The 23682-nt window shown below is 35.1% G+C and overlaps 1 protein-coding gene across 16 annotated transcripts in view; it reads left to right on the forward strand.

Moving 5' to 3' along the window:
* Nucleotides 1–23682, forward strand: part of OSBPL9 (oxysterol binding protein like 9) — a 128417-nt gene that overhangs the window by 77307 nt on the left and 27428 nt on the right. For 5 of the 16 annotated variants that reach the window (XM_053920572.2, XM_071220920.1, XM_053920582.2 and 2 more), the window contains 6 exons: nt 8486–8581; nt 9694–9741; nt 11037–11066; nt 11830–11880; nt 19427–19465; nt 23011–23101. In XM_053920572.2, coding sequence (XP_053776547.1) covers nt 8486–8581; nt 9694–9741; nt 11037–11066; nt 11830–11880; nt 19427–19465; nt 23011–23101 — 355 coding nt within the window. Of the gene's footprint in view, nt 1–3897; nt 3967–7995; nt 8026–8485; nt 8582–9693; nt 9742–11036; nt 11067–11829; nt 11881–19426; nt 19466–23010; nt 23102–23682 lie in introns of all 16 variants that reach the window. The other 11 variants (XM_053920574.2, XM_053920579.2, XM_071220921.1 and 8 more) reach the window with 7 other exon arrangements.

A 23682-nucleotide genomic window follows, 5' to 3' on the forward strand; every position in this document is an offset into this window, starting at 1 on the left:
ACAGAGAGCTCTAGTTTTGTTAGAGGAATATATGAGGTTTTATTTTTGAAAACATACCATAATCAAATTTTTCAACAAGGATTATGCTGTGAGTGAGAATTCTGCAGTTATTTCCAATCGTAACTACTAAGTCACTCAGTTTAAGGATTTGTGTTTTTAATGTGAATTTCTTCTAGGTGTTCATAGAGCAACTTTTAAGGAACTTACCTAAACCTTTTGTTTATGGTGGACCTCTAGAAAATATTGAGACGTTTTGCTTTCCAAAATACGGTTAAGCTGAATGATAGGCAGTGATCTGAGATTGGAGAGGGAGAGTGTATTTTTTCCATCTCACACTAGTAAGCCACTCAGAGCTTATTTAAATCCTGGGATGATTTAATCTATGACTTTTAAGAAAGTTATTGCTGGTAGCCTAATCAACTAAAGCATGAAAAGAAAAGCTTTGACTGATTGCCAATATCACATGGTCAACAGTGCTTTGTTGGGAATGATGTAGTAGGTATTTTTGTTTTTTACGAATTTACTTTCTTGAATGTTGATTCATGATCTTATTATTAGTGAGAAGGACGTGGGGAAAATATTAAGGTATTCTGCTCTGTAATATTGGCCATTTTTCTTCTCAGCATTTATTCTAGTACTGTAGTGACTGCTAATTTTAAGTGCTTTTTTGCTAGTTTGTACTTTATCTGTAAAGGATATTATAATTTTGTTATGCTACATTTTACTTTGCTTGGAAAGGTGAATCTAAGCAGCTTCAGCATTGCCAAATTTACTATCTTAAGACATTTTAGCATTTTGCAGATAATGTTAAACGTAATGCCGATGACTTTGCAAGCTAAAAGTTATAAATTTTTTGAAAAATATTTATCATCTGTATCATCTCTATTTTTCACATGAAGCTTTTGAATTTAAATTAAATTAATGCATACTTATAAGAACTGAGACAACATGGATGTATAAAGTAAAAAACTAAAACGTCCCCTTTCTCAAATGTCCCCTTTCCCTTAACCCCTACTCCCCAGGGATAATACATACATACATTTCATGTGTTTTATTTCAAAGGGTGTGCGTATGCGCATGTGTGTGAATAGAATAGTTTTTTTTTTTTGATGTAACTTTTCTATTACTCCTGTCTCCACTTATCTAGCATAAGGTAAGAACTCAGTTAATACTGACTTGAAATCTGGTGTCTGTTTTGTTTCTGTAGTTCGCTTTCTACATTCAGAGCCTAGAAACTCATGTTTAATTTTAAATAATTTGCTGCATTCTGAAACCTCTTAAATGATTTATTTGCCTTCCAGACATTTATATCTCTAAAATGCTAGTTACATCCTTTATAGAGAAGGATATCATATAATTTCCTGGTCAAACTGGGGCACTTTTGAAAGTATGGAGGTTGCTAATAATTTTGCTAAGACAGTAGTCATAAACAGGGACTATTTTAAACAAACTAGGATCTATTTATAAATGTCAAGTTTTTGTTTTATGTAGTTTTGACAATAACTTTTTTAAAAGATTTTATTTATTTATTGTTAGAGAGAGGGTAAGAGAGGGAGAGAAACATCAATGTGTGGTTGCCTCTCATGCGCCCCCGACTGAGGACCCGGCCTGCAACCCAGGCATGTGCCCGCGCTGGGAATTGAACCAGCGACCTCTGGTTCACAGGCTGGTGCTCAATCCACTGAGCCACACCAGCCAGGGCAACAATAAATTTTTATATGGCTTTATTAAATAAATTGGGAGAGGCTTTTTGGAAGGACAAGCTATCAATGATTTAAATAGAGAGAAATGGTACTAATTCCATACTTTTTTTGTGCAGTTGTTTGAGTAACCAAATCATCTTATGACATCAATATTAGTGTTTTATTCTGTAAGTCGAAGGTTACTGAACAGTGTATTAGGTGAAGAGATCATAAAGGGTAAGCTGTTGTGCTGAAAGTTTTGATTGCAGTTCATGAATTTTGGCAGTGGTGTCAGTAACTGATTCCTGTTTGACAAAGCAGTTTTTCCTGTCCCAACTATATGAGCAATTCTGATTTGTTTTGTGGTATTTTGTAAACAGAAACTTAATGTTATGCATGTTAATTATTATGTATATAATACATAAACTATTTTCTTTGTAAATTTAAAGATAAAAGTGATTCTCCTTTTCAAAGAACTAATATATTTTCAAAAATCAGATTATTTTATGAAAAAAGTGTTTCTTAATATTGTTTGATTCTTTTTTACAAGGTAGTAATTCAGTGCAATTTACCTTTTGTGATTCAGGCATAGTACCCACCACTTTTCCAAATATCTTATATGGAATTATTTTTCTGATTTGTTGTCCAAGACTTTATCACTTGTTTTGTCTGTAGCTCATACCTTTTTGATTACTATAATCTTCTTCAGAGTTACCGTCTGGTTTTTTTTTTTTGAAGGAATGTTAAATACAATTTCTATTTTATCCTTTTCTTGATTATAGAGCTCTATTAAAATTGCATGTGTTTTATGGTATTTAGGTATTAGTTCATTTCATTTTTATCCATCAAATCTTCATTGAGTTCCTTCTATATGTTAGGCACTACTTTAAGGCCTGGGATGCAGCAGTGAATCTTGGTTATTTCCGATTCCAAATTATGAAGAGGAAGTAGAACACCTATTATTGTGTTACTTTACACATATTCTTTTATTTCATCTTTCCAGCAACCTTAAGTGGTTATTATACCCATCGCTAGTGAGAAAGGGGAGGTGGAAAAAGTACCTTGGCCAGACTAAACTGTACAGGTAATGGATTAGGAAGCTGAAGATTCAGGATTTAAAACTAGATTGGTCTGACTTTAAAGCTTATGCTTATTTTCACTATATCAAGCTCTTTCGGGCAAATTTTAGATTGCATTTATTTTAGTGTTCTTATGCTATGAATTATTTCCAAATATCATTGTAGTTTAATAGAAAAGTGTAATGGACTTGAAATCCAAGGACTGGGTTGAAATCCCAATTAAAAAAAAATCCTAGCTGGTCGATTTTAGGTAATCACTTATAAAATAGGGTTAATATCTATCTACCTTACTGTCTTCCTTACTGTGTTATAATGAAATGAGAGAACTTGTAAAGCATATAGCAGAGAACCTAATACCCAGAAAAAGATTACATATGATGCATCCATAGTGCATCCAGGGCTATATGGAAAAAGACCTTAATTTTTAGGGCATTCTTGGGGTACCTAGCAGTTGTTGGTAAAAAAAGCTGTAGCCACCACATGTGTAAAAACGAATCTATTAATTTGGAGGTTTAGATTATCAGGAAATTGATTTAAATGGAAAACATCTTCATGAAGTTTCAGTGTAGGAGTTTTGATAATAGGCTCAATTTTATGGACATTTTTGAATTGATAATCTTAACTCCAAATGAATCAGTAGTTGGATATTATTTAGGATTAAAAACGGGGAGAAATTCTTACCCTTAGAACTGCTCTATACCTCTAAGACCTGTTCTTCCCTTAGCTGAAGTGGATAAACGACAGAGACAACAGGGATTATATAAGTGCTTCCAAATTTTCAGTAAGCCAAGGAAATTACATATGAGTATACCCCACATGAAATCATGGTCTCATTACTAATTCTGGTTTCTTTAATATACCTTCTTTTCTTCATTAAGCCAACTTTTAAATCATTTGGTAAGAAGACAAACGGGTGTCTTTTTCAAAAAACTTAACTTGCTAGCAAATTTCAAGGAACAGAAAAGCCATTAAGTTTGGCATTCTCTTTTATTTTTTAGCTTGCCATTTGCTGTTCATGTGCCTACTTTTTCTCGTATAGTTATAGATTTTTCTCTTATTATTCCTTTGCTTAATTATTGATGTCACACTCACAGCATGGTAACTTTCTATTCTCTTTTTTCCTTACTTTATGGAAGATCAGTACCACACTTGCTTTTTTCCAGTCTTCTGGTATCTCTCCAGTTCTTGAATTTTCAAAAATAATTGTAAGTGATTCAATTGTAAGTATGCCCTATACTTCTTTCATTGGATGAAAGTGTATCTGTGATGCATGTCATCTCAAATTGCCAATTGTGAACATAAGCTTTCCAAATACTTTCATATTTTAATCAAAACAACATTTCTGCAAAGTCTTCATTATTTTAATTGGAAGGTGTGTGCCTTGCTAATTTTTAGCAATCATCTACTTTTGTCTGGATTCATGCCATTCGTTTTTCATAGGAGACTTTTTTTTTTTTTGGTGTTTTTCCATTGTTAAATTTTTAATCTTTTCCATTTTATAGTTCTACTGGTAATTTATTGTTTTTCTGAATTTTTCTATGAAACTTACATGGAATAGGGTCTCTAGCTCTAATGCATTTTCCATTTCTCTTTTTGCAACATATTTTTGTTGTATAACAATTTTGTCCTGTATAAGAGAAAGCACTGAAATAAATAGTGTACTTAGTCCTTAGTTTTTGCTGTGGAATAAGATTTGGTATGAAAATAATTACTCATTTGTGAGTTTCGTTTTACAGTGTTGTTATTCGGCCATAGCCCTTCCTGTTGTACTATTTTCAGTTCCTTAAATGACCTGTAAGTTTCTTGTTTCCTGATTCTGATCTCAGAGGACCTTAAACCACCTTTTATCACCTTTACCTCTACTGTTCATTACTCTTACCCCTGTCAGCAGGAAGTACTTTAAAAGTTCCTACTCTATCTCTCAAAAATTGCCTCCTGTCCTGTTTTAGTTTTACTGAGAGTCTCTCAGAAGCAGCTACAATTCATATGTACTTCAGACAGTTTTAAGGATATCCCTCTTCTTCTAAATGGGGGTGATATATTCAGTGATGTGTATGTATAAAGTATAGTGTTTAACGTCCCAGCTCAAATCATTAATAGGAATTCATTTAATTTTGCCTACATTTGTTAGCTTTGAAGTGCTTTCTTAGAAAAATGATGCTATTCAACATAAGTGTTAGAAAGATAGTAGGGAGTACTTATACACAGTTTTGAGGCAGTTTGATATTCTTCTACTAGTCTGAATATTATTTTTGACGTCCCCCTTAAATTGAGTCAGATGTGTCTCTCTGTGTATATTTTTAGTTTTATTTTCTCAACATACTTTATTTTGTGTATATTTTAAAACTTGGGTACATAGATCCTGACTGATATAAAATCATATGTAGCTCTTCTTGACTTTATATATGTACTTTAGATTTCTTTTTTTAGCAAAACACTCTTGAAAATGAGAGACTATTTTGGTTTAGCATATTTGTCACATAAGTAAGTAATTTTTTTTTACATAGATTTCTCATTGTATGGTTAGATTTAGGTTTGATTTCTATCATGGTTCTCATTTAACTTCTTTTACATCACAGACCATTTTGTTTTTATTTCTCTGTAATAGTTGTATTTAATTTAAACTTTAAAATGAATTCAGACAGAAATCATCAAGCTAGAACTATGGCTCATCAGTAGGATAAAGTGGGGAACAGCAACTTCTTGGGTCCTAGGTGCCTAAAATGCTACAAAACATCAATTACTACTGAAGGGCACAAAAGAGAAGGAAGACAAAGTGAAGGAAAGGAAGATACAAAGAAGTGAGTGAGTAGAAAAAGGGAAGGAGAAAGAAAACAGAAAGGACTGCATTCTTTCTTTATAATCTGCTTTCAAACAAAGCTCCATTAAAAAGGATACAAGTAAGTGTAGTGCCTTATATTATAAATGTTGAATGGAAAGAGGAATAGTTATGACTTTAGGGAATTTTTATGAAAAAGTTGGTGGGAGGTATTAAGTTCCTTGTCTTGTTTAGGAATTCAAACAAAGATTAGATGACTTTCAAAGATATAAAAGTAACTTCCATGAGTGGGAGGTTGGCCTAGGTATCTTTAATTCTATGTACTGTTAGTTATAATATGTAATGAAAACTTGTATTTCTTCTACTGCATTATTCTAGATTTGAGAAAACTAATTATTATCAATTGCTTGTCTATATTATTGATAAATCTGTACATGTTACTTTATTGATTGCAGATGAGCAACTATATATGTAGATTTTAAGTACACCGACGATTTATGAATTACTATACAAGGGAGCTTAGGCCAATTCTGGGATTTTAAGCTAATAACTGTTGAAATGAACCTCCTATTATAAATTACATAAAGAAAGACCAATTGCTGAACAGATCTTTGACTTGCGTGCTGTGCCCTGTGGAGTTCATTCTGTGGGCACAGGAGTGTTGTGGAAGACTAAGGTGGATCTGAGAAAAGAGCCAAAGTGAGGTCATACATTATAGCAACATCAAAGGGTTCTTTTTGAAAAATTAACTTCGGGTGGGCTTCAGATCTCAGTAATTTAAATCTCATTTGTTTCTGGGTATTGACTAGAGGATTTTTAGTGGATAGTTATTTGTTCAAAAGGGTATGTTAATTAGATTTTTACAATGGTAGTTCTAAGTGGATTCAGGGGAGGAAAAATTCTTAAGACATCACTTCTTCCTCTCTTTAAGATGCTTTATGTTTTATTCATTTTTTAATGTGCCATTGACCTTTTTAATTTTTAGCAAGGACAGTGTATTTAGATGATTTTAGCTGGGTTTTATAATTAAATTATTGATAATGATTTTCTATTGTGCTATGAAACAAACAAAAAAACCCACAAAAACAAGCAGTCCTAATTTTTTTTTTTTTTTTTTTTGGTACAGTAACATGGAAATAAACTACTCCTTTCTTAGAACAGTACTGTAGTATCTCTGAAATATGATGGATTTATCCTTCCTTTCCACATGTGTTACTATCATACTACACTTTGTAAATGTTTCTAATAGGAAGCTTTGGAGTTATCTTTTAGAATGAAGATATTTAACCACAATTTTATAAATATATCTGGATTTTACATACATTATTATGATTTTTTTCCTTAAACTTTATTTTTATACATTACATCTCTCATTAGGAAGAGGTTTTTTAATACTCATTTCAAGTGGTTTCTCTACATGTATAAAAAATGTAGGCATGTATGTCAAAAAATATAGGCAGTTTTATTGTCTTTGAATTTGAAAAAGGAAATGCAGTACAAGTTGATTAAAAACTTATGTTTTTAATTGTTTGATTCAGAATTCAAATTTTAGTTTAAGAAGAGCAGTAATAGCAGTAATTGGCAGTGTTAGTAACTGTGTAGGTCCTTAGTAGAGGCAGTGGCTACTCCGTTGATTCTAGGAGGAGGAGGAGAACACCTGTGTTTGGCAGGTAAGAAAACAGCAGCTTAGAGAGACACAGTATCTCGTTAGTGGATGAGCTGCAATAAGAAACCAGGTTTGCCACCCATTGTTTCCATAATACTATACCAGTTCAATCTGGTGTTTGAGATAATGGCTGTGAACATGCTTTAGTCCTGGTGAAGTGTTACTCAAAGATGAGGAATTAGTGTAATAAAAACTGAACTCTGACCTCAGTTTACTAAAATGGGGAACGTGAAAATGATCAGCAGTACTGGCCAAAAGGCAGGGGAGAAGTGACAGGTGAGAGTCAAGCTTCCTATGTTAAACCACTGTGTTTCCCGTTTGGTGCAGAGCTCTGTGGCTGGGTGGATTGTGGCACCAGCGGCCCCCGAGCCTTCTCTCCCAGTTTAACTGCATGACATCTGGGCATGCACACATGGCAAGCTGGTGGTCTTGTTCATTCTCCAAGTGTTGTGTCTTTTATACCAGGATTGATGTGTTTTTCAGTCAGAGGTGATTAAGAACTAAGTTTCTTTTGAGTAGAGTTAAAACACAGGAATCCCATGCTCTCAGAACTTCAAATTTGTAGTGTACAAAAAGTAGGATATGCAAATGTCACACTGTTAAACTGAGAAATAAGTGGGCCTTCTAAATAAATAAACATTTAAAACCATGTCCAGAGTGTAGTGTTTATGCCAGGGGAAAGTGAGTAGGGAACTTGATTAAGACTGAAGTAGTGCCACTTTCACTTAGAGAGGGCCCTCTTCTTAGAAGTAAGAATTTTGAGGTTATGATTTTTTTCTTTTTTAATAGGGGAGGAGGAGAAAAACATCAGCTAATGAGGTGGGTTACAGAACTGGAGAACTGAATAGTGAGAATATGAAGTTTTAACATTAAAGGGCCGGAGGGATGGACGGAACAAAAAGTAGAGGGAAGTAGGAGATAATCTAGGTAGTTTTCTATATGTTCCTTCTGAATTATTGTTGTTCTGCAGGTGACTGGAAGCCATTATGGTGGGGCTTTTGGGCGAAGGGAAAGGGATTCTGAAGGGCAGGGGGCGTCCGAATTTGAGCACCAGCACGTGTTAGTGAATGACAAGGGAACAGTGTTAGAAGTTCATGTGGGAGATCGATGTACCACTGTCCTTGGAGAATTTAGATAATTTAAACAGACATTATTTATGTAAAAGTGTTATTTTTATTTTAAAAATGGAAATGTCATGTATGAAGGATGAAGTATTTTTTATACTATTAAACATTGCTTTGGTACTGCTAGATTTATTGCAAATTTTCTTTTTCTCTAGGGTTTGGATTCAGGATTTGTTCCTAGCGTTCAAGACTTTGATAAGAAACTTACAGAGGCTGATGCTTACCTTCAGATCTTGATAGAACAATTAAAGGTATGGCATTAGTTCATACATTGAATTGATATAATGTTACTGAGCTTGATTTGAGTAGAAAAAATTATTTATTTGATATTAATTTACAATCCTGATGTGTTTTTTCAGGAGTTTTTAAAGCTGGGATTTTTTAAAAGATCTGGGCGACTTAATTCAAAGATCTTTATCTTCAATCTAATAATATTGGTACATAGTATACGTACATAATACATTTTTTGGTCATTAAATCTAATAATATTGGTACATAGTATACGTACATAATACATTTTTTGGTCATTAAAAAGGTAAATGTCTAGACATAATTAGAAGAAAATAAGACAAAATTAGTTCACATTCTGTTTAAAAATTCTATAAAACTGGTAAATTTTAAGTGGTTCTATTTCTAAGGCCTTGCTTTTTCCATCTGGGGATTCAGGAATTGGGAGAGGTGATTCTCTACTTCCTTTATCATTACTGAAATTGTCTCCTTCAATTCCTAATTTAAATTAATTACAGCCAAAGGTCCTGGGAAGAAAAAGGAGTGTTGATAAACCGGGATGACAAAGTAGAAAAAACTTAGGGGGTTTTTTGGTTTTAGTTTTTTTAATGCTCACGAGGATATGTTCATTGAATTTTTGGAGAGAGAGAGAAAGGGAGGGAGGAAAAGAGAGAGGGGGAAAGAGGAAGAGAGAGACATCAGTGTGAGAGAGAAACAGTGATGATCATTTGTCTCCCCTACACACCTTGACTGGGGATCAAACTCACAACCTGGGCGTGTGCTCTGACCAGGAATTGAACGAGCCACGTTTTTGGTGTACAGGACGATGCGCCAACCAACAGAGCCACCTGGCCAGGGCAAAACTTAGGTTTGAGTTGAATTTTAAGTTCTTAAAAGTAATGTGTTTTGCTTGTGAGTCCACCAGTGTAATTGATCCTGACCATGTACAGTAATTGAGTAGAATTTAACTTGATATAATTAGCCTTGAAAAATGTATATATCATCTTGAAAATACATATAAATTATCCCTGGAAGAAATGTGTGTAAGAACTAAATTTTGCTTTTCTATGTTTAGTAAATATATACAATATAGGAAAGTGGCCTGATTTTGTAATCATTTGTTTTAATCCTGTAGCTTTTTGATGACAAACTTCAAAACTGCAAAGATGATGAACAGAGAAAGGTAACTTTCATAATCATGACTTTGACTTAAAAGTTTTTAAATCCAAGAGCCTTTTGGAAAAATAACAGAAGGACCTCAGTGTTTTTGCCTGCTGTTGACCTAGTGTGATATTATTGCCATATAGACTTCAAGGGGAGTTTTTCTGGTGAATTTTTGTTATGGTTTCATAATTAAACAAAAGCAATGTATGAAATTATAATATGACACCCTTTTTGTAAGTATCGCTTTCATAGGAGTAAGTTCTTTCCTCTTCAGGTGTCTCATGTTGAAGGTAGAAAGCTACTAAATTTATATGTGATCACCGTAAATAATAATAAACCAACCTGCAAGAATTTTCATAGTAAACAAGAAGCCACACATGAGGAAACAAAACAAGGCTTGCTTTAATTCTAGTTGTGCTACTCTCCTTCAGCTTTTGCATTTCTGACAGCTACTTTGTAGTTTGAATACTGTGTTCTTTTCTTTTAAAGTAATTTTATTGATTATGCTATTATAGTTGTCTCAGTATTTTTCTCCCCTTTTTCCCCCTCTGCCTGGTACCACCATTCTCTCCAGCATCTCCCCACTGCCCTTAGTTTATGTCCATGGGTCGGTCGTACATACAAGTTCTTTGGCTTCTCCATTTCCTACGCTGTTCTTAACCTTCCCTCTATTTTGTACCTACCAAGTATGCTTCTTATTCCCTGTACCTTTTCCCCCATTCTCCCCCTCCCCACTGATAACCCTCTATGTGATCTCCATTTCTGTGATTCTGTTCCTGTGTTTTTTTGAATTTACATTTTTCCTCTCCTTGACTAAATTTGCTAATGCAGCTTTATTTATTTTTTCCATTTCTGTTGACTATATAATCTTGCATTTGGCTCTTTTACACTGGGTAATAGTGGTAACTCATGTTTAGCTCACCTTCCATTCTGTTTTATAATCGAGTCCCATGTCATTTTTAAACAACTTAGCAAATTTAAGGTGATTCTAAAATAAGTATTCTAGTGAATCTATAGAAAAAACTTAATTTCAGGTAAGGAATTAAGAATGTTTTATGTTATTCTTACAAGTCATTAATTGAATCACAAAAACTTTATTTGAGGATGTAATTCATAAAATGTCTGAATTTTTAATTTAAATATTTGGTTTAAATTTTTTAAAAAGAAGTATAACCAAAAGTCCTCCCTTCCCTACCTCCCTGCATTGAGAGTAATGAATATATTTTGGTAAAATTCTTTAAATGACCAACCAGTGAAAAACAATACCTCTATGTGCTTCTGATTATTTCTGTTTAAACTTACTATTTTTCACAGAAAATTGAAACTCTCAAAGAGACAACAAATGTAAGTTACATTGTTTGATAAACTCTGGCTTTGCTTTAGAAAGTCCTTTAAAGTGTTATTTATATTTTAAGCTGCTCCTATTATTAATAAGAACAATTGAGATTTTAATTTCATGAATTTTTACAAGGATATTTGAAGAATTGTATTATTTTTGAAAGGGATTTAAATGAGTAGACTAAACCCGCTCATTGAAACCGACTTGGTGTGTCATTTTGTCTTTTTCTGGTCTTGTCTGTTTGAGATCCTTGGATAAAAGGTGGCGTCGTCTGTGCACAGCGTGTATCCTCTTTTTCAGACCCAAAATGTACTGTGATTCGAGTTTTCTGATGTCCTGGCTTTCTGACATTTAAACAGGCAAAATAGTATTCCAGGTTCATCAGTATTTTGATAGGATCCTTTACTCTCTATAATTCCGTAAAAGTCTCAAATGGGTGTTTTATAAATTTACAGTGGGATGACCTGGTTGTTGATCTAATAATTTGGAAGTTAATTCTGTTTGAAATGTTGAAAATCATTTATACTGACTCATATTCAGTATAAATTAACATTTTTTTGGCATTCTTTAACAATAGAATTGCTCATAGTAACTTCATTTGACATTATCAGCATATTGGAGAACTCCCTGGATATCCAGAGAGGGTATTTCTTGTGTAGAATAGACCTAACCCCTGTGTATCTGAACTCACTTTATATATTGAGCTTTAACATTGTATGACCATTTTATCTGGGGAAACAACCTAAAATTAGTGTTTTGTTTTTATAGAGCATGGTAGAATCAATTAAACACTGCATTGTGTTGCTGCAGATTGCTAAAGTAAGTAAATTTTACTTTTGATACTTTCAATTAATGGCATTTAGAAATTATAGTGGAATTTTTCTTTAATAGTCAAAAAACTTGGTTCTGACTTTCTACAGTAAATTGTATTGGGTTCCTGGTACCGTTGAGCAACTATTGTGTTTGGATGTTACCTATCAGTTTGTGCCTGTTTTTGATAAGGTGGTTTCTGATGGCGGCCAGGAAGGAACAGGGCCTTTGAATGACTCACCCTTTCCTTCCATTTTATCCATTATCCTGCTTGGAATGGGGGTATATTTTGCAGTCTTTAACAAAAATGTTTTTCTTAGCAAGAAAAGGAATTACATTTCAGTAGACTTCTTTTTCTCATTTACGATGAAGATTATAATTGAGATATATTTTTTAAAATTGTGTTATAGATTGTTTCTGGTACTAAACTGCATTAGTGAACTACCACTTTAATTACTGTTCCGTATTCATGAAATAAAATACACTTTGAATTACTATTCATAGTACTACTGTGTTACCCATAAAACTGTGTCTTCAGTGCCTAGAACAGTTGTCCACCATGTAGTGGGGCCTGGTAAATAATTGTGAATTTTGAATGAATTTTTCTAATACATATTTTTTAATGGTTTCATGGTTTAGTATTTTCACTATATGTGTGGTTTTTTGTTTAGCCACTTCTCTGTTGTACTGTGATGATCTGCCTTATAATTAGTCTTTGGGTAAATCTGATTGGTTAATCTGTGATTAAGATACAGAGTTTTAAAATAATAATGAGATGCAGCATTACATTATCTTTAAGGCGTGGACTCTGGAGCCAGACTGTGTGGGTTTGAATCCTTGCTTCACCGTTTCAGCAAGTTTATTCATCCTCTCTGTGCTTTGGACTTTTCCTGTATAAAACGTGGGGAATAATAGAACCTGCACTGTTACTGATGGTGTGAAACTTAAATGAATTAGTATTTGTAATGCTCTTAATACCAGCCATATAGCAAGTCCCAAATGAGTGTTTGTTAAATTAAAAAGGTATTTTAGAAGGGCATAAAATTTAAAATGATATCACATGTTGGTAAAAATGGGAGGATTTCCATCTAATACTGACCAAAATATAAATTGATATAGCCACTTTGGAGGACTGTTCTTCTAGTAGGATAATAAAAATTGGAATCAGCTACTTTGGGAGAAATATTGTCATCTGGGACCCCAAAGGGATATAAAAAAGATAGCTAATTTGATACTTTTATTGTTTTGGATCAATTTAATTTTAGCTGCTTACAGGTAGCATACTGAGAAGTTTAAGCTCCTACCAGTTTTGATTCTCTCAAAAAGCTTCCTCCTGCCTAAACAATTAGTTCATTGGTTCCCAAACTTTTTGCTGCCCATTGGAATCACCGTGGGCATCTTTAACAGTTCTGATACCTGGCTCCCACTCTCACACATTCTGTTGTAATTGGTATGGGGTCTCACCTGGGCATTGGGAGTTTCAAATTTCTGGGTGGTTCTACTGTGCAGCAACACCTGGGTGCCACTGTTTGGTGGGGTTTTCTGGTGGGCTGTGTTAGCTCAGAAGACTTAGTTCTGAGAAGACCATGTATACAGAGACAGCTAGTGTTCCACTCGTAGAGAACTGCAGAGGAAGTGAGGGGCAGGGGGGGAGAGCAGGGCCAAGATACTCTGGGAGGCTCCTACAGCTGGGGGCTCGGCCAGGTCTTCATCAAGATTAGGTGATATGACCACATGACACAACTCACACAAGCAAGTAAAATTAATTTTATTAATGTAGTTTATTTAACTCAGTATATCCAAAATACTACCATTTTTCACATGTTATCAATATAAAATTTCATTAATGAGATAGTTCATATTCTTTCTTTTCTTTGTTACGCCCTCTTCCCTCCCCTTTCTCCTTCCCTTCCTGCCCTCCCCTCCCCCTCCCCTTCCTTTCTTCACCAAGTCTTTAATATCCTCAATATATTTTACACTTTGAACTAGCCGTACTTTTAGTGGTCAGTAGCCACGTGTGACTAGTAGCTACCAAACCAGACAGCACAGGTCTAGGTTATCCTTTCAGACTGGAGTTGCTTGTCCATAGATACTCTCAGAGTAGACTGTGTATTTAAATTATCCTTGGATCCCAGGTTCTATCCCAAGAACATTTTTCTGTGTAGACTTTTTGTTTGTATGCATGTATTAATTTTTTGTCAGAGGTTTTAAAAACAGATTTATTGATACATAACTTAATATGGTATTAGTGAATACCAAAAATTCACTAATTTAAAGTGTACACTTTAATGGTTTTCAGTGTATTTACAAAGTTGTGAAACCATCACCATAATATAATTTTAGCACTTTTTTATCATCCCCAAAAGAAATCCTGTACCTGTTAAGCAGTCATTCCCTATACTTCTCACGACCCTTCCCCCTTTGCTTCTTCCAGTCCCTGGCAACCACAGATCTACTTTCTGTTTGTAGATTTGTCTATTCTGGGCATTTCACTTAATTAGGATAATAAAATATATAGTGTTTTGTGACTGGCTTATTTCACTTAGCATAATGTTTTCAAGGGTCATCCATGTATCAGGACTTAATTCTTTTTTCCGATCCATCAGTTGATGAATACTTGAGTGTAGCGTTCACTTTTGGGGCATTAGGAATACTGCTGCTGTGAACACTTGTCTGTAATGTTTTTGTACGGACATATGTTTTCATTTCTCCTAAGTAAGTATTTCAGAGTGGTGTTTCTGGGTCATATGGTAACTCTGTGTATAACTTCTTAAGAGACTGCTGAACGGTTTTCCAAAGCAGCCATACCATTTACTGTCCCACTCGCAGTGTATAAGGGTTCCATTTTCTCCACATTAAACCAGCATTTGATTGTCTTTTTGATTATAGCCATTGTGGTGGTATCTCATTGTGGTTTTATTTGCATTTCCCTAAGAAATAATAATGTTCAGCATCTCTTCATGTGCGTATTAGCATTCATACAACTTCTTTGGAGAAATGTCTATTCAAATTTTTTCCCCATTTTTACTTGAGTTATTTATGTTACTATATAGTTATAAAAATGATTTCACATATTCTGGATACAAGTCTTTTTATCAGATACATGATTTACAAATTTTTCTTTGTGTCTTTGAGTTGTCTTTTATTTCTTGGTAAAACTGTCCTTAGAACCATACAATTGTTAAATTTTGATGGAATCCAGCTTTTTAGTCTTCTATGGTTACTTAGAAATCATTGCCTAATCCAAGATCACTAGGTTTTATTCTTGTATTTTCTTCTAAGAGTTTTAGAATTTCAGCTCTTACATTTAGGTCTGTGATCCACTTGGAGTTCATCTTTGTGGTGTGAGGAAAGGGGTCCTTTGGATATTCAGTTGTCCCAGCTTCATTTGTTGCATCTTATCAAACTCGAGTTAGAAAATTTCTTTCAATATGTCTATATTTTGTTTCATATAGTAAGTGTATAGGAACATAAGTAAGAGAGTTTTTACTAAACTACATTGCCTCATTAGAAAGATGGAGATTAATTTCACCTATTTTTTTATAGGCACAGTTTTAAAAATACTGGACTCTGTAATTCTGATCAAGTCTTCCCAAATTATGTGGTGCTGATGTTTTCGTTTACTCTCAGACTTCTAGATCTCAGTCATTCTGGTTGTTTGGGGAAGAGAGGAGCCATTGTTTTAAGGATTGAGGCATTTATAACTAGATAAACATGTGGTATAGTTGAAGTGGGAGTAGCATCACACCATTCCTCTGTTTCATTAACATGACTCCTACTGAATTCAGTTGAATCTCTGGTTCAGTAATACTTGTGTTTTAGCTTTAGCCGACCCCAGTAAAAGGTAACTTGTGATCTGCTTACAAAACAAAAACAAAAAGAAAGGTGGAAGGAGGTGAGGAGGTTGAGTGTAAGCCTTTTAAAGTAATAGAACAAAACCCGTAAAGTTCATGATGGGAATGGATTCACAGTAAGGCATTTAATCGTTTATGGGTTTATATAGATTTGACTCAGCCTTAAAAGACAAACCACAATAGTAACAAAAATTACAGGCCCCAATTTAAAATGCCCTGTAAATAGTGTGCATTATTAATCATGAACAGTTGTGGGGGGAAATGGTCAGGGATGTGAGTTTATTTTAAGTCATATCAGAATTAGACGTGGTGGTCTTCTTTGCTAATATGGTATAATAATATGAGTGATCTGTTGCTGCCATATAACAAACCACCCCAAAACTGAGTTTCTTAAAATAGCAACAATAATTTGTTTTGCTCAGAAATCTGCCATTCGGGTAGGCCTCATGACTTGTTTCTGCTTTATGCTGGTGGTTTGACTGGGGGTGGGGCAGAGGCTCTGCTTTCAAGAAGACTCGCGTAGCTAGGAAGCTGACTGGAGCCTGGTCTTCTCCATGTTGTCCTCTTCACAGCCACTTGCGCATTCTCAGTGTGGTGGCTGGATCCTAAGAAAACAAGGCAGAAGGTTGTGGCATTTCCATGGCCTAATCTCGTAAGTGACCTGTAGTCACTTCTGCCGTCCTTTTAGTAGAGAGCGTTACAAAGGCCCGCCTGGGCTCAAGGGTAGGGAACATGAACTCTTACCTCATGTTGGGGCCATTTTTGGAAAAGTTAATTTACCGTTTGTATATAGTGTTACTAAGAACTCCTTTGGAAAAATCAATTTTTAATGTTTAGAAATAATAGGAGAAAGCTCTATTAATAAATAAGTAAAAGTATCATCTGAGCAAGAAACTTAATTTTCTATTTAATTCTCGGAAGTTTATTTTCAACTTATTCTGTTTAGATTTTCTAAAACTTTGGGTATTCTAAATATGTAGTTAATTTGCCCTGGCCAGTGTGACTCAGTTGGTTGGAGCGTCATCCTGTAACCAAAAGGTTGCGATTTGATTCCGGGTCAGGGCACATGCCTGGGTTGCAGGTTTGATCCCTAATCCAAGTGCATATGGGAGGCAGCTAATTGATGCGGGCTCGGCCCACAGGGTCCATGTGTTGTGGCTGTGACAAACAAATTCAGGAGGACTGCAGAAGTCCTGTGGAGAAAAAGGGACAGCATGGCTGCTAAGTGAGAGAGAGGGCCCTGACCCCTCCTGGAGGCTTTTGTTGCTTTTCTGGGCACATTACTCCGAGGATGGTCCTTATTTACTATGCACAGTATCACTTTAGGTGCTTACCTTTTACAGACAACAGAGGAAAGAATGTTGCTAATTACTTCAAAGGGAAGGATATTGCAGATCAAGGGCGAAAGTGGTTGAACTGGTTACACTACATACTTGTGAGGTTTAGCACAGATTTTAGGAAGTTATTTTAAAGATATGCAGTAAACATTTGCTGCCTCAATTCAGGGTGAGGGAGTTTTAGCAAAGAGCAAGCCTCTAAGCAGCCTAGGTACAATGCAGGCCTGATTCCCCACGGGAGCTCAGGTCCTGTGTGCTGACTCACTCCCCACCAGTTTTCTGAATCGGGCTGGGCTACATTTGCCTTGCCATGTGGATAGATTCCTTATAGCTAATCAATGCTTCTCACATCGATGTTTCTCTTTTCTCCCTTCCTCATTCTCTAAAAGCAATGAAAAATGTCCTCAGGTCAGGAAATAAATAAATAAATGGATAGATACATAGATAATTCAGTTGTACAAATAAAGAGGGACATCCCAACCTGAATTATGTAGATATCAAAATGTAGTAATTCTCAGAGATATACAAGAGATACATATTGTGCCAGAGGTTCCCAAGATCACCCCTAGTTTGGTGATTCACTTGGAGGACTCACAGGAAACAGCTTAAAGTCGTACTCATAGCTGTGATTTATTATAGAAAAATCAGCAAAGGTAAAAGGCACGTGGACAAAATCCAGAGGAAACCAGGCACAGCTTCCAAGAGACTGCTTCCATTGGAGTCATACTGGATGTGCTTAATTCCTGCAGCAAAAAATTGTGACAGTATATATGGAATGTTTACCAGGGAAGCTCATTCAAGACTCAACACCTAAGGTTTTTGTTATTGTTGTTGTTTCCCTAACACCAACGTTTTTATTGGACCCTTGTCATGTAAGCACTCCCTACGTAGCATTTACCAAGATACCAGACTTCCAGAAGGAAAGCAGGTGTTGAGAATAAACCATATGGTTTGCTTAAACTGTTTAGGCAACAGTGAGCCACACTTACCAGTTAGGGTGGTGGGAACCCTCCTGAAATCCAGTGTCCTAGACACCTGCCAAAGGGCAGCTATGCAGGCAGGCCTTTCTAAGGATAGCTGTTTCAGGCCTGGTATGTTAATTCTTTTCTGCACATGCGCTTAAAATGAAAACATCTCCAAATCTTCAAATTGCTCTTCCTTGAATAAGCTCAGTAGTTAAAGAAAGAAAAGTTATCATTAAATGAGATAAAAGTTGGCCATTATGTTTAAAACCAAGACCAAATACTGTTTTCTGTTAAAACTGGAAAACTTCCTGATAGTATAGAGTTAAAACTTTCATTAGTTTTGGTTAAAGTTAAATATGTTGTCTGAGTAGGACTACTAGGTAGTTACAGAAACAATAATGTGTTGGTGAATTTCCATCTTCTTTCTCAAGTACATTCCTGGACAGGCAAGACAGAATAGCATATTTAAGAGCATGAATTCTGGAACTACCTGTATTAGAATTCTGGCTCCCCGCGTTCTGTCTTAGTTTTCTCATCTGTCCAATGGGGATAAGATAGTACCTATCCCATAGAGTTGTTGATGGAATAAATGATGTAATATAGTAAAATATCTGCCCAGTAGCAACTGTTAGTTTACCATCATGCCATCAATATAGTGCCTATGTTTGCTGAAACAAAAATCAAACCATCTGCCCTGGCTGGTATGGCTCAGTGGATTGAGCGCTGGCCTGTGAACCAAAGGGTCGCTGGTTTGATTCCCAGTCAGGGCACATGCCTGGGTTGCGGGCCAGGTCCCCAGTGAGGGGGGCGTGAGAGGCAACCACACATTGATGTTTCTCTCCCTCTCTTCCCCCCTCTTTTACCCTCTCTTTAAAAATAACTAAGTAAGTGAAACTATTTTTAAAAATCAGACCATCTATTTAGAAAAGTATTAGTTAATTCTCAGACCAGCAATGAAAATATGGGAAATGGTGTCTGTCCTGAGTTGAGTATTTAAGGGTATACAATTATCATAACTTTTAAATGCAGTAAGAGCTTAGATAATTTACTATGAAATTGAAACCCAGAAATATTCAGTATATTTAATCTTAAATTAGTATATTAGTTGGTACCAATGTGACTACATAGTTTAATAGGATATTTCTACAACAAACTTAATTAAATGTCTGTGTGGAAAAATAATTGCCTTGCTGTGGGAGTTGATTGTTGTGTAGCCAGTAGTAGAATTTTGTTTGTCTAGGAATGTACAAGTAGAATCAAAATCTTGACGGAAGCAGAGAAATAATTTTCTAACATTGTTGCTTACCTGGTAAAATAAGCTTTCTTAGTAGGGAAGAAAGTACACAAGGAGTTGCTTAATTTTAGAATGAAGTTAATGTTTTTAACATTTCTCCTTAAGGACCAGTGTAATGCGGAGAAGCACGCAGATGGAATTATAGTAAGTTTAATCTAATCTTTTTGTTTCCCTTTACTTCTGCAGAGCGCTATAACCAGTCATGTCAGGAGAGGCCTGAATTTCTACTTCTTTTTCAACGCAGATTCTTCTTTTCACTTACTCACTGCTTTTTGTTGTTGACTCTTGCAATTTTCCTTGAGCTCCTAAATTTGGTCATCTCTCAGCAATCATTTGGAGGGAAATGTTGATCTTAAAATTTTTTCTAAGTGTTGGTCCAGAGTGAATCACTTTGCATGTTTAACTTGAAGGATTAATCATGGTATGAATACGCAGCTTTTATGACTAAATAAGGCATAACTCACAATGCTACATTTCTTGTCAACTTCTTTTTTCTCAGATGAAAACAGAAGGGGAGGGGTACATTGAAGCACATTTTAATCTATTTAAATATGTTCATAAGTTTCTATTATTTTCTCATCTTTTATTTTTAGATTTTTTTCATATTGTGTTAACTAGCATTGCTACTGTGGTATATACTGTGTTTTTGTTGGAAGGTGATTTTTTGATTTATAGACATTTTCTTATTCTTTCCTCCTCCTTGGGCTTGGCCTACTCTTCTCTTATACTTAACTTCCCCTCTAAAAAGAAATGTTACTGTTCCCAGCTGGAACTAAAAGTTAAGAGTTTGAAGGTTGTAGTTTGAGCTCCCCTCGCTTATGGTAACTGAGTGACTTCTGTTCAGACTGTATTTCTGAGGCAGCCTTATTTTTGTCCTGAGACTTTATAAATGGTGGCTTGTCTGAAATCCAGAAACTCATTTCATACATCTGTCAGAACCATCTCAGGATATTACTTGATGAAAGTATGAGCATATTTTTATATTTGGGTTGAGATGAAAAAAAAATTAAATATCCATGATGTTGAAAGTGGAGACGAGAGAAACATTTTTAAAATTTGAATTAAGCACATTAGAATTTTTATTTCTCGTTTCACAATGTGAGTTCACATTTTGAACCGTGATGATGTAATACAGTTATGTGATATAAATACAATGTAATACAATTTCTCCTCCTGGGATATCGGATAAGTTTGTAAACCTCATGGAAAAAGACTATAGATGTTGTCTAGCGTTTCATGGTCCCCAAAGACCCTAAGGAAGATCATGTTGGCAATTACTTTTATCTCTTTTCCCTCTGAGCAAAATTAGTTACTTTTTATTAATGTTAAAAAATAGAGTTTTAGAAAGCATACCAAAAATGTTTGGTCATTTGCAACTAAAACCTAGAAAGTGTATACTCAGAAAATCTAAACTTGTGGAAAACAAGCATATTTGAATCATTTGATCTAGGATGATAGCATTTTATCTTAAGAGTTTGTACTTTGAAATAAGAACAGAGTTAGGGCCTTGGACCCAGACTGCTGGGGTCCAGTCCTGCCTGCCATTCGCTAGCTGTGACCTTCGGGCAAGTTACTTAACCTCAGGGTCTTAGTTTTCTCTATAAAGAAAGTGATTAGTTCCACCTGTAAAGGTTTTTGTAAGGTACATAGTGCTCCATAAATGTGAGCTATACATGCATATGTGTGTGTGTGTGTGTGTGTGTATATATATATATATATATATAATTCATTATGTGTTGTATTGTATGGATTTTGTTCCTGTCACAATAGATTAGGGCTGAGGAGTATCATTTTTCACACTCTGCTAATTCATTTCAAGGCAAGTTGTAGAATGTAATTTGACATATTTTAGCCTGAAGTGGATTGACCAATTACTGTAGAATAGTTACATTTTCTGTTAACAGTAATAGCAAAAGATAGAGTACTTTTAATACACATGCAAAAAAGTATAATAAAGTATTTTCTTTGGTTGGTAGAACATTTCATCTAGAAGACAAAAGAGTCCATTCAAAAGACAGCATTCTGGTCCCTTTTTCCAAAGTTATTTTATCTCTTAGTTTCTTCAGTAATTTTTCTTATATAATGGGTGGAGATGAAGGGGGGATATATTCTTGTTCCTGTGGATCAAAGTATTAGAGCTGGAATTTTGCCTTTGTAAAGCCTTTGAGAGTCCTTTGGAGAAAACCACTATGTAAATAAAAGGAGTTTATTTTAAGAACAGCTCCAGGACTTGCTGAGATACTTAGTTGTTATGGGTAATAATCTAAAAGCCCTTAGAGACCATGTATTCCAGACATTTCCTCGTTGCACAGACTGGGAAGGTGGGGCCCACAGCAGGTGAGAGGCTTGCCAAGTCCTTGGCAGAGCAAGGATTCTAAGGAATTAAAACCCCAAGCCTCTGCTTCTGTGTTTTTCCCAGTCCTTTAAAACTTTTCCCACTTCACCTCGCCAGGTTTTTGATTACTAATGTTTTCAGGGTTCCCTCTCTAAGAACCATTTATTTTCCAGTCAGAATATTTGTGGCAGGTGGACTGTTGTATTGACAAGAATCAGAAATCTTGTGTTCAAATCACTTGATTTAAAAGCTCTGATTGAATGATGTTAAAATATTTACTCAGAGAGAAAGGTTAAACAATGTTTTTTTTTAAATTTAGATTTTAAATGGGAGTACTTTAAAAACTTTGCCATTATCAGTTTCCATTGGTAGGTGCTTTTAAATTCTTGTGCATACTTTTGGGCTCATTCATCAGCAAAGCATTTCTTTTCTGATTTCAGTATTTTCTGTTATAAGTTTTACCTAATACATATTTGAAGTTTAGTTTCTCAGATCAAGAAAAGCTAAAGAAATTTTTATTTCTTGGGTTTTGTCTACTATAGCCTTTTGGAAGTGGTAGATCTAAACTTTACCCTGGCAGAGGCCTTGTTTAAAACCCTCCCTTTCTTCATATAAAAATACATTAGTAAGCTATGGAATCTTGTTTTTGAAATGCCCTCATGCTGGCAGAATAATTTCTTGGCTTGGAATCCGAGAAACCTGAACTTCTTTTCCCCCAAAATTATAACTGTATGTTTATGTTTTTCAAATCAAAAAAAAAAAAGCCTTTCCCCCCACACCCTCCTAAATAGAAGCTACATCTCTTTGCCGGTAGTGATTATAAGCTAGATGCACGTGCAGTGGACAGTGATGGAAGGTGCCGATAGCATGGGCTGGAAAGATAAGATCCTAGCGGTGCAAGTACATTAGCTGGTCGTTGTCAGGTCATGTTTATTAACACCCAGCAAGAGAGCGTTTCTCTGTCTTGGATAGAGAAACAGTATTTGAGATGAATTAAAAATTTGAGAAGCACTGAATTTAATTGAAAGGTTATTGTTTTGGCTTCCTGAAATCTTCCCACACCGTTTTATAGCTCTTTCCAAGTTTTTCCATTTAGCTTTACCTTCCTTTAGGGCAGAATCATTCGTTTTCTCTCCTTACTATGTTTTTTTGTTTGTTTGTTTTTAATAATTAGAAGAAACTCTTAGACTTCTATATAGACAAGCTGTTTCATTTCCCCTTTTTATTTTGATCAACATATCTGTGTAGCTACCCTCAGGACTTTGATGTCAGAAATGTGGGCAATTTCATACATTTGGGAGGGTCAGCACTAGAAGGACATTTTATTAAAAATTAATGTGTTTCTTTATCTTAGAGCACTATTAATCCTGTAGATGCAATATACCAACCTAGTCCCTTGGAACCTGTGATCAACACAATGCCTTCCCAGACTGTCTTACCTCCAGGTATGGTATTTGGAAAAATGTTTCACAGATTCTCTGCTAAGAAAAAAAATGTAACTTGTATGACTGTCACAATAATCTTGGAGGGCTTTTTCTTTTTCTTTAGTAAGTAAAATTAAAAGTGTACAGCTCAAAATGAACTGGAAAAAAAGATGATAGTATTTTTTATATTGGGGCTTTTAAAGTATAATGAGAGGGCTTTTGATTTTCAAAGTGAGATGGAAAACAATCATAGTTACTAAGACCTGGATCAGTGGATGGGACAGAATCCTATGACTGAGGGGTTTTGGCTACCAAGGAAGATAGTGTACCTCAATCTGCTTACGTAATCCAGGAAAGTTCTATCTTGGAATATTCTTTATAGCTCTGAACAATACAAATGGTTTTTTCATGGTGGACTTTAAGATAGTAAGAAAGGGAAGAATGAAATATGTGATGTCTACCAGTTAAATAGACTTGTGTATTTTAAGTATAGAATAATAAATAGTATTTTTTTTTAATGGGCAGAAGAGGGCTTAACTCCAACACCCAACCACACTGATTCCTTTTACTTTTTGTTGCATCCCACATATGTATGATCTCGA

Source organism: Desmodus rotundus, chromosome 3 (assembly GCF_022682495.2).
Source record: "Desmodus rotundus isolate HL8 chromosome 3, HLdesRot8A.1, whole genome shotgun sequence".
Taxonomy (NCBI): domain Eukaryota; kingdom Metazoa; phylum Chordata; class Mammalia; order Chiroptera; family Phyllostomidae; genus Desmodus; species Desmodus rotundus.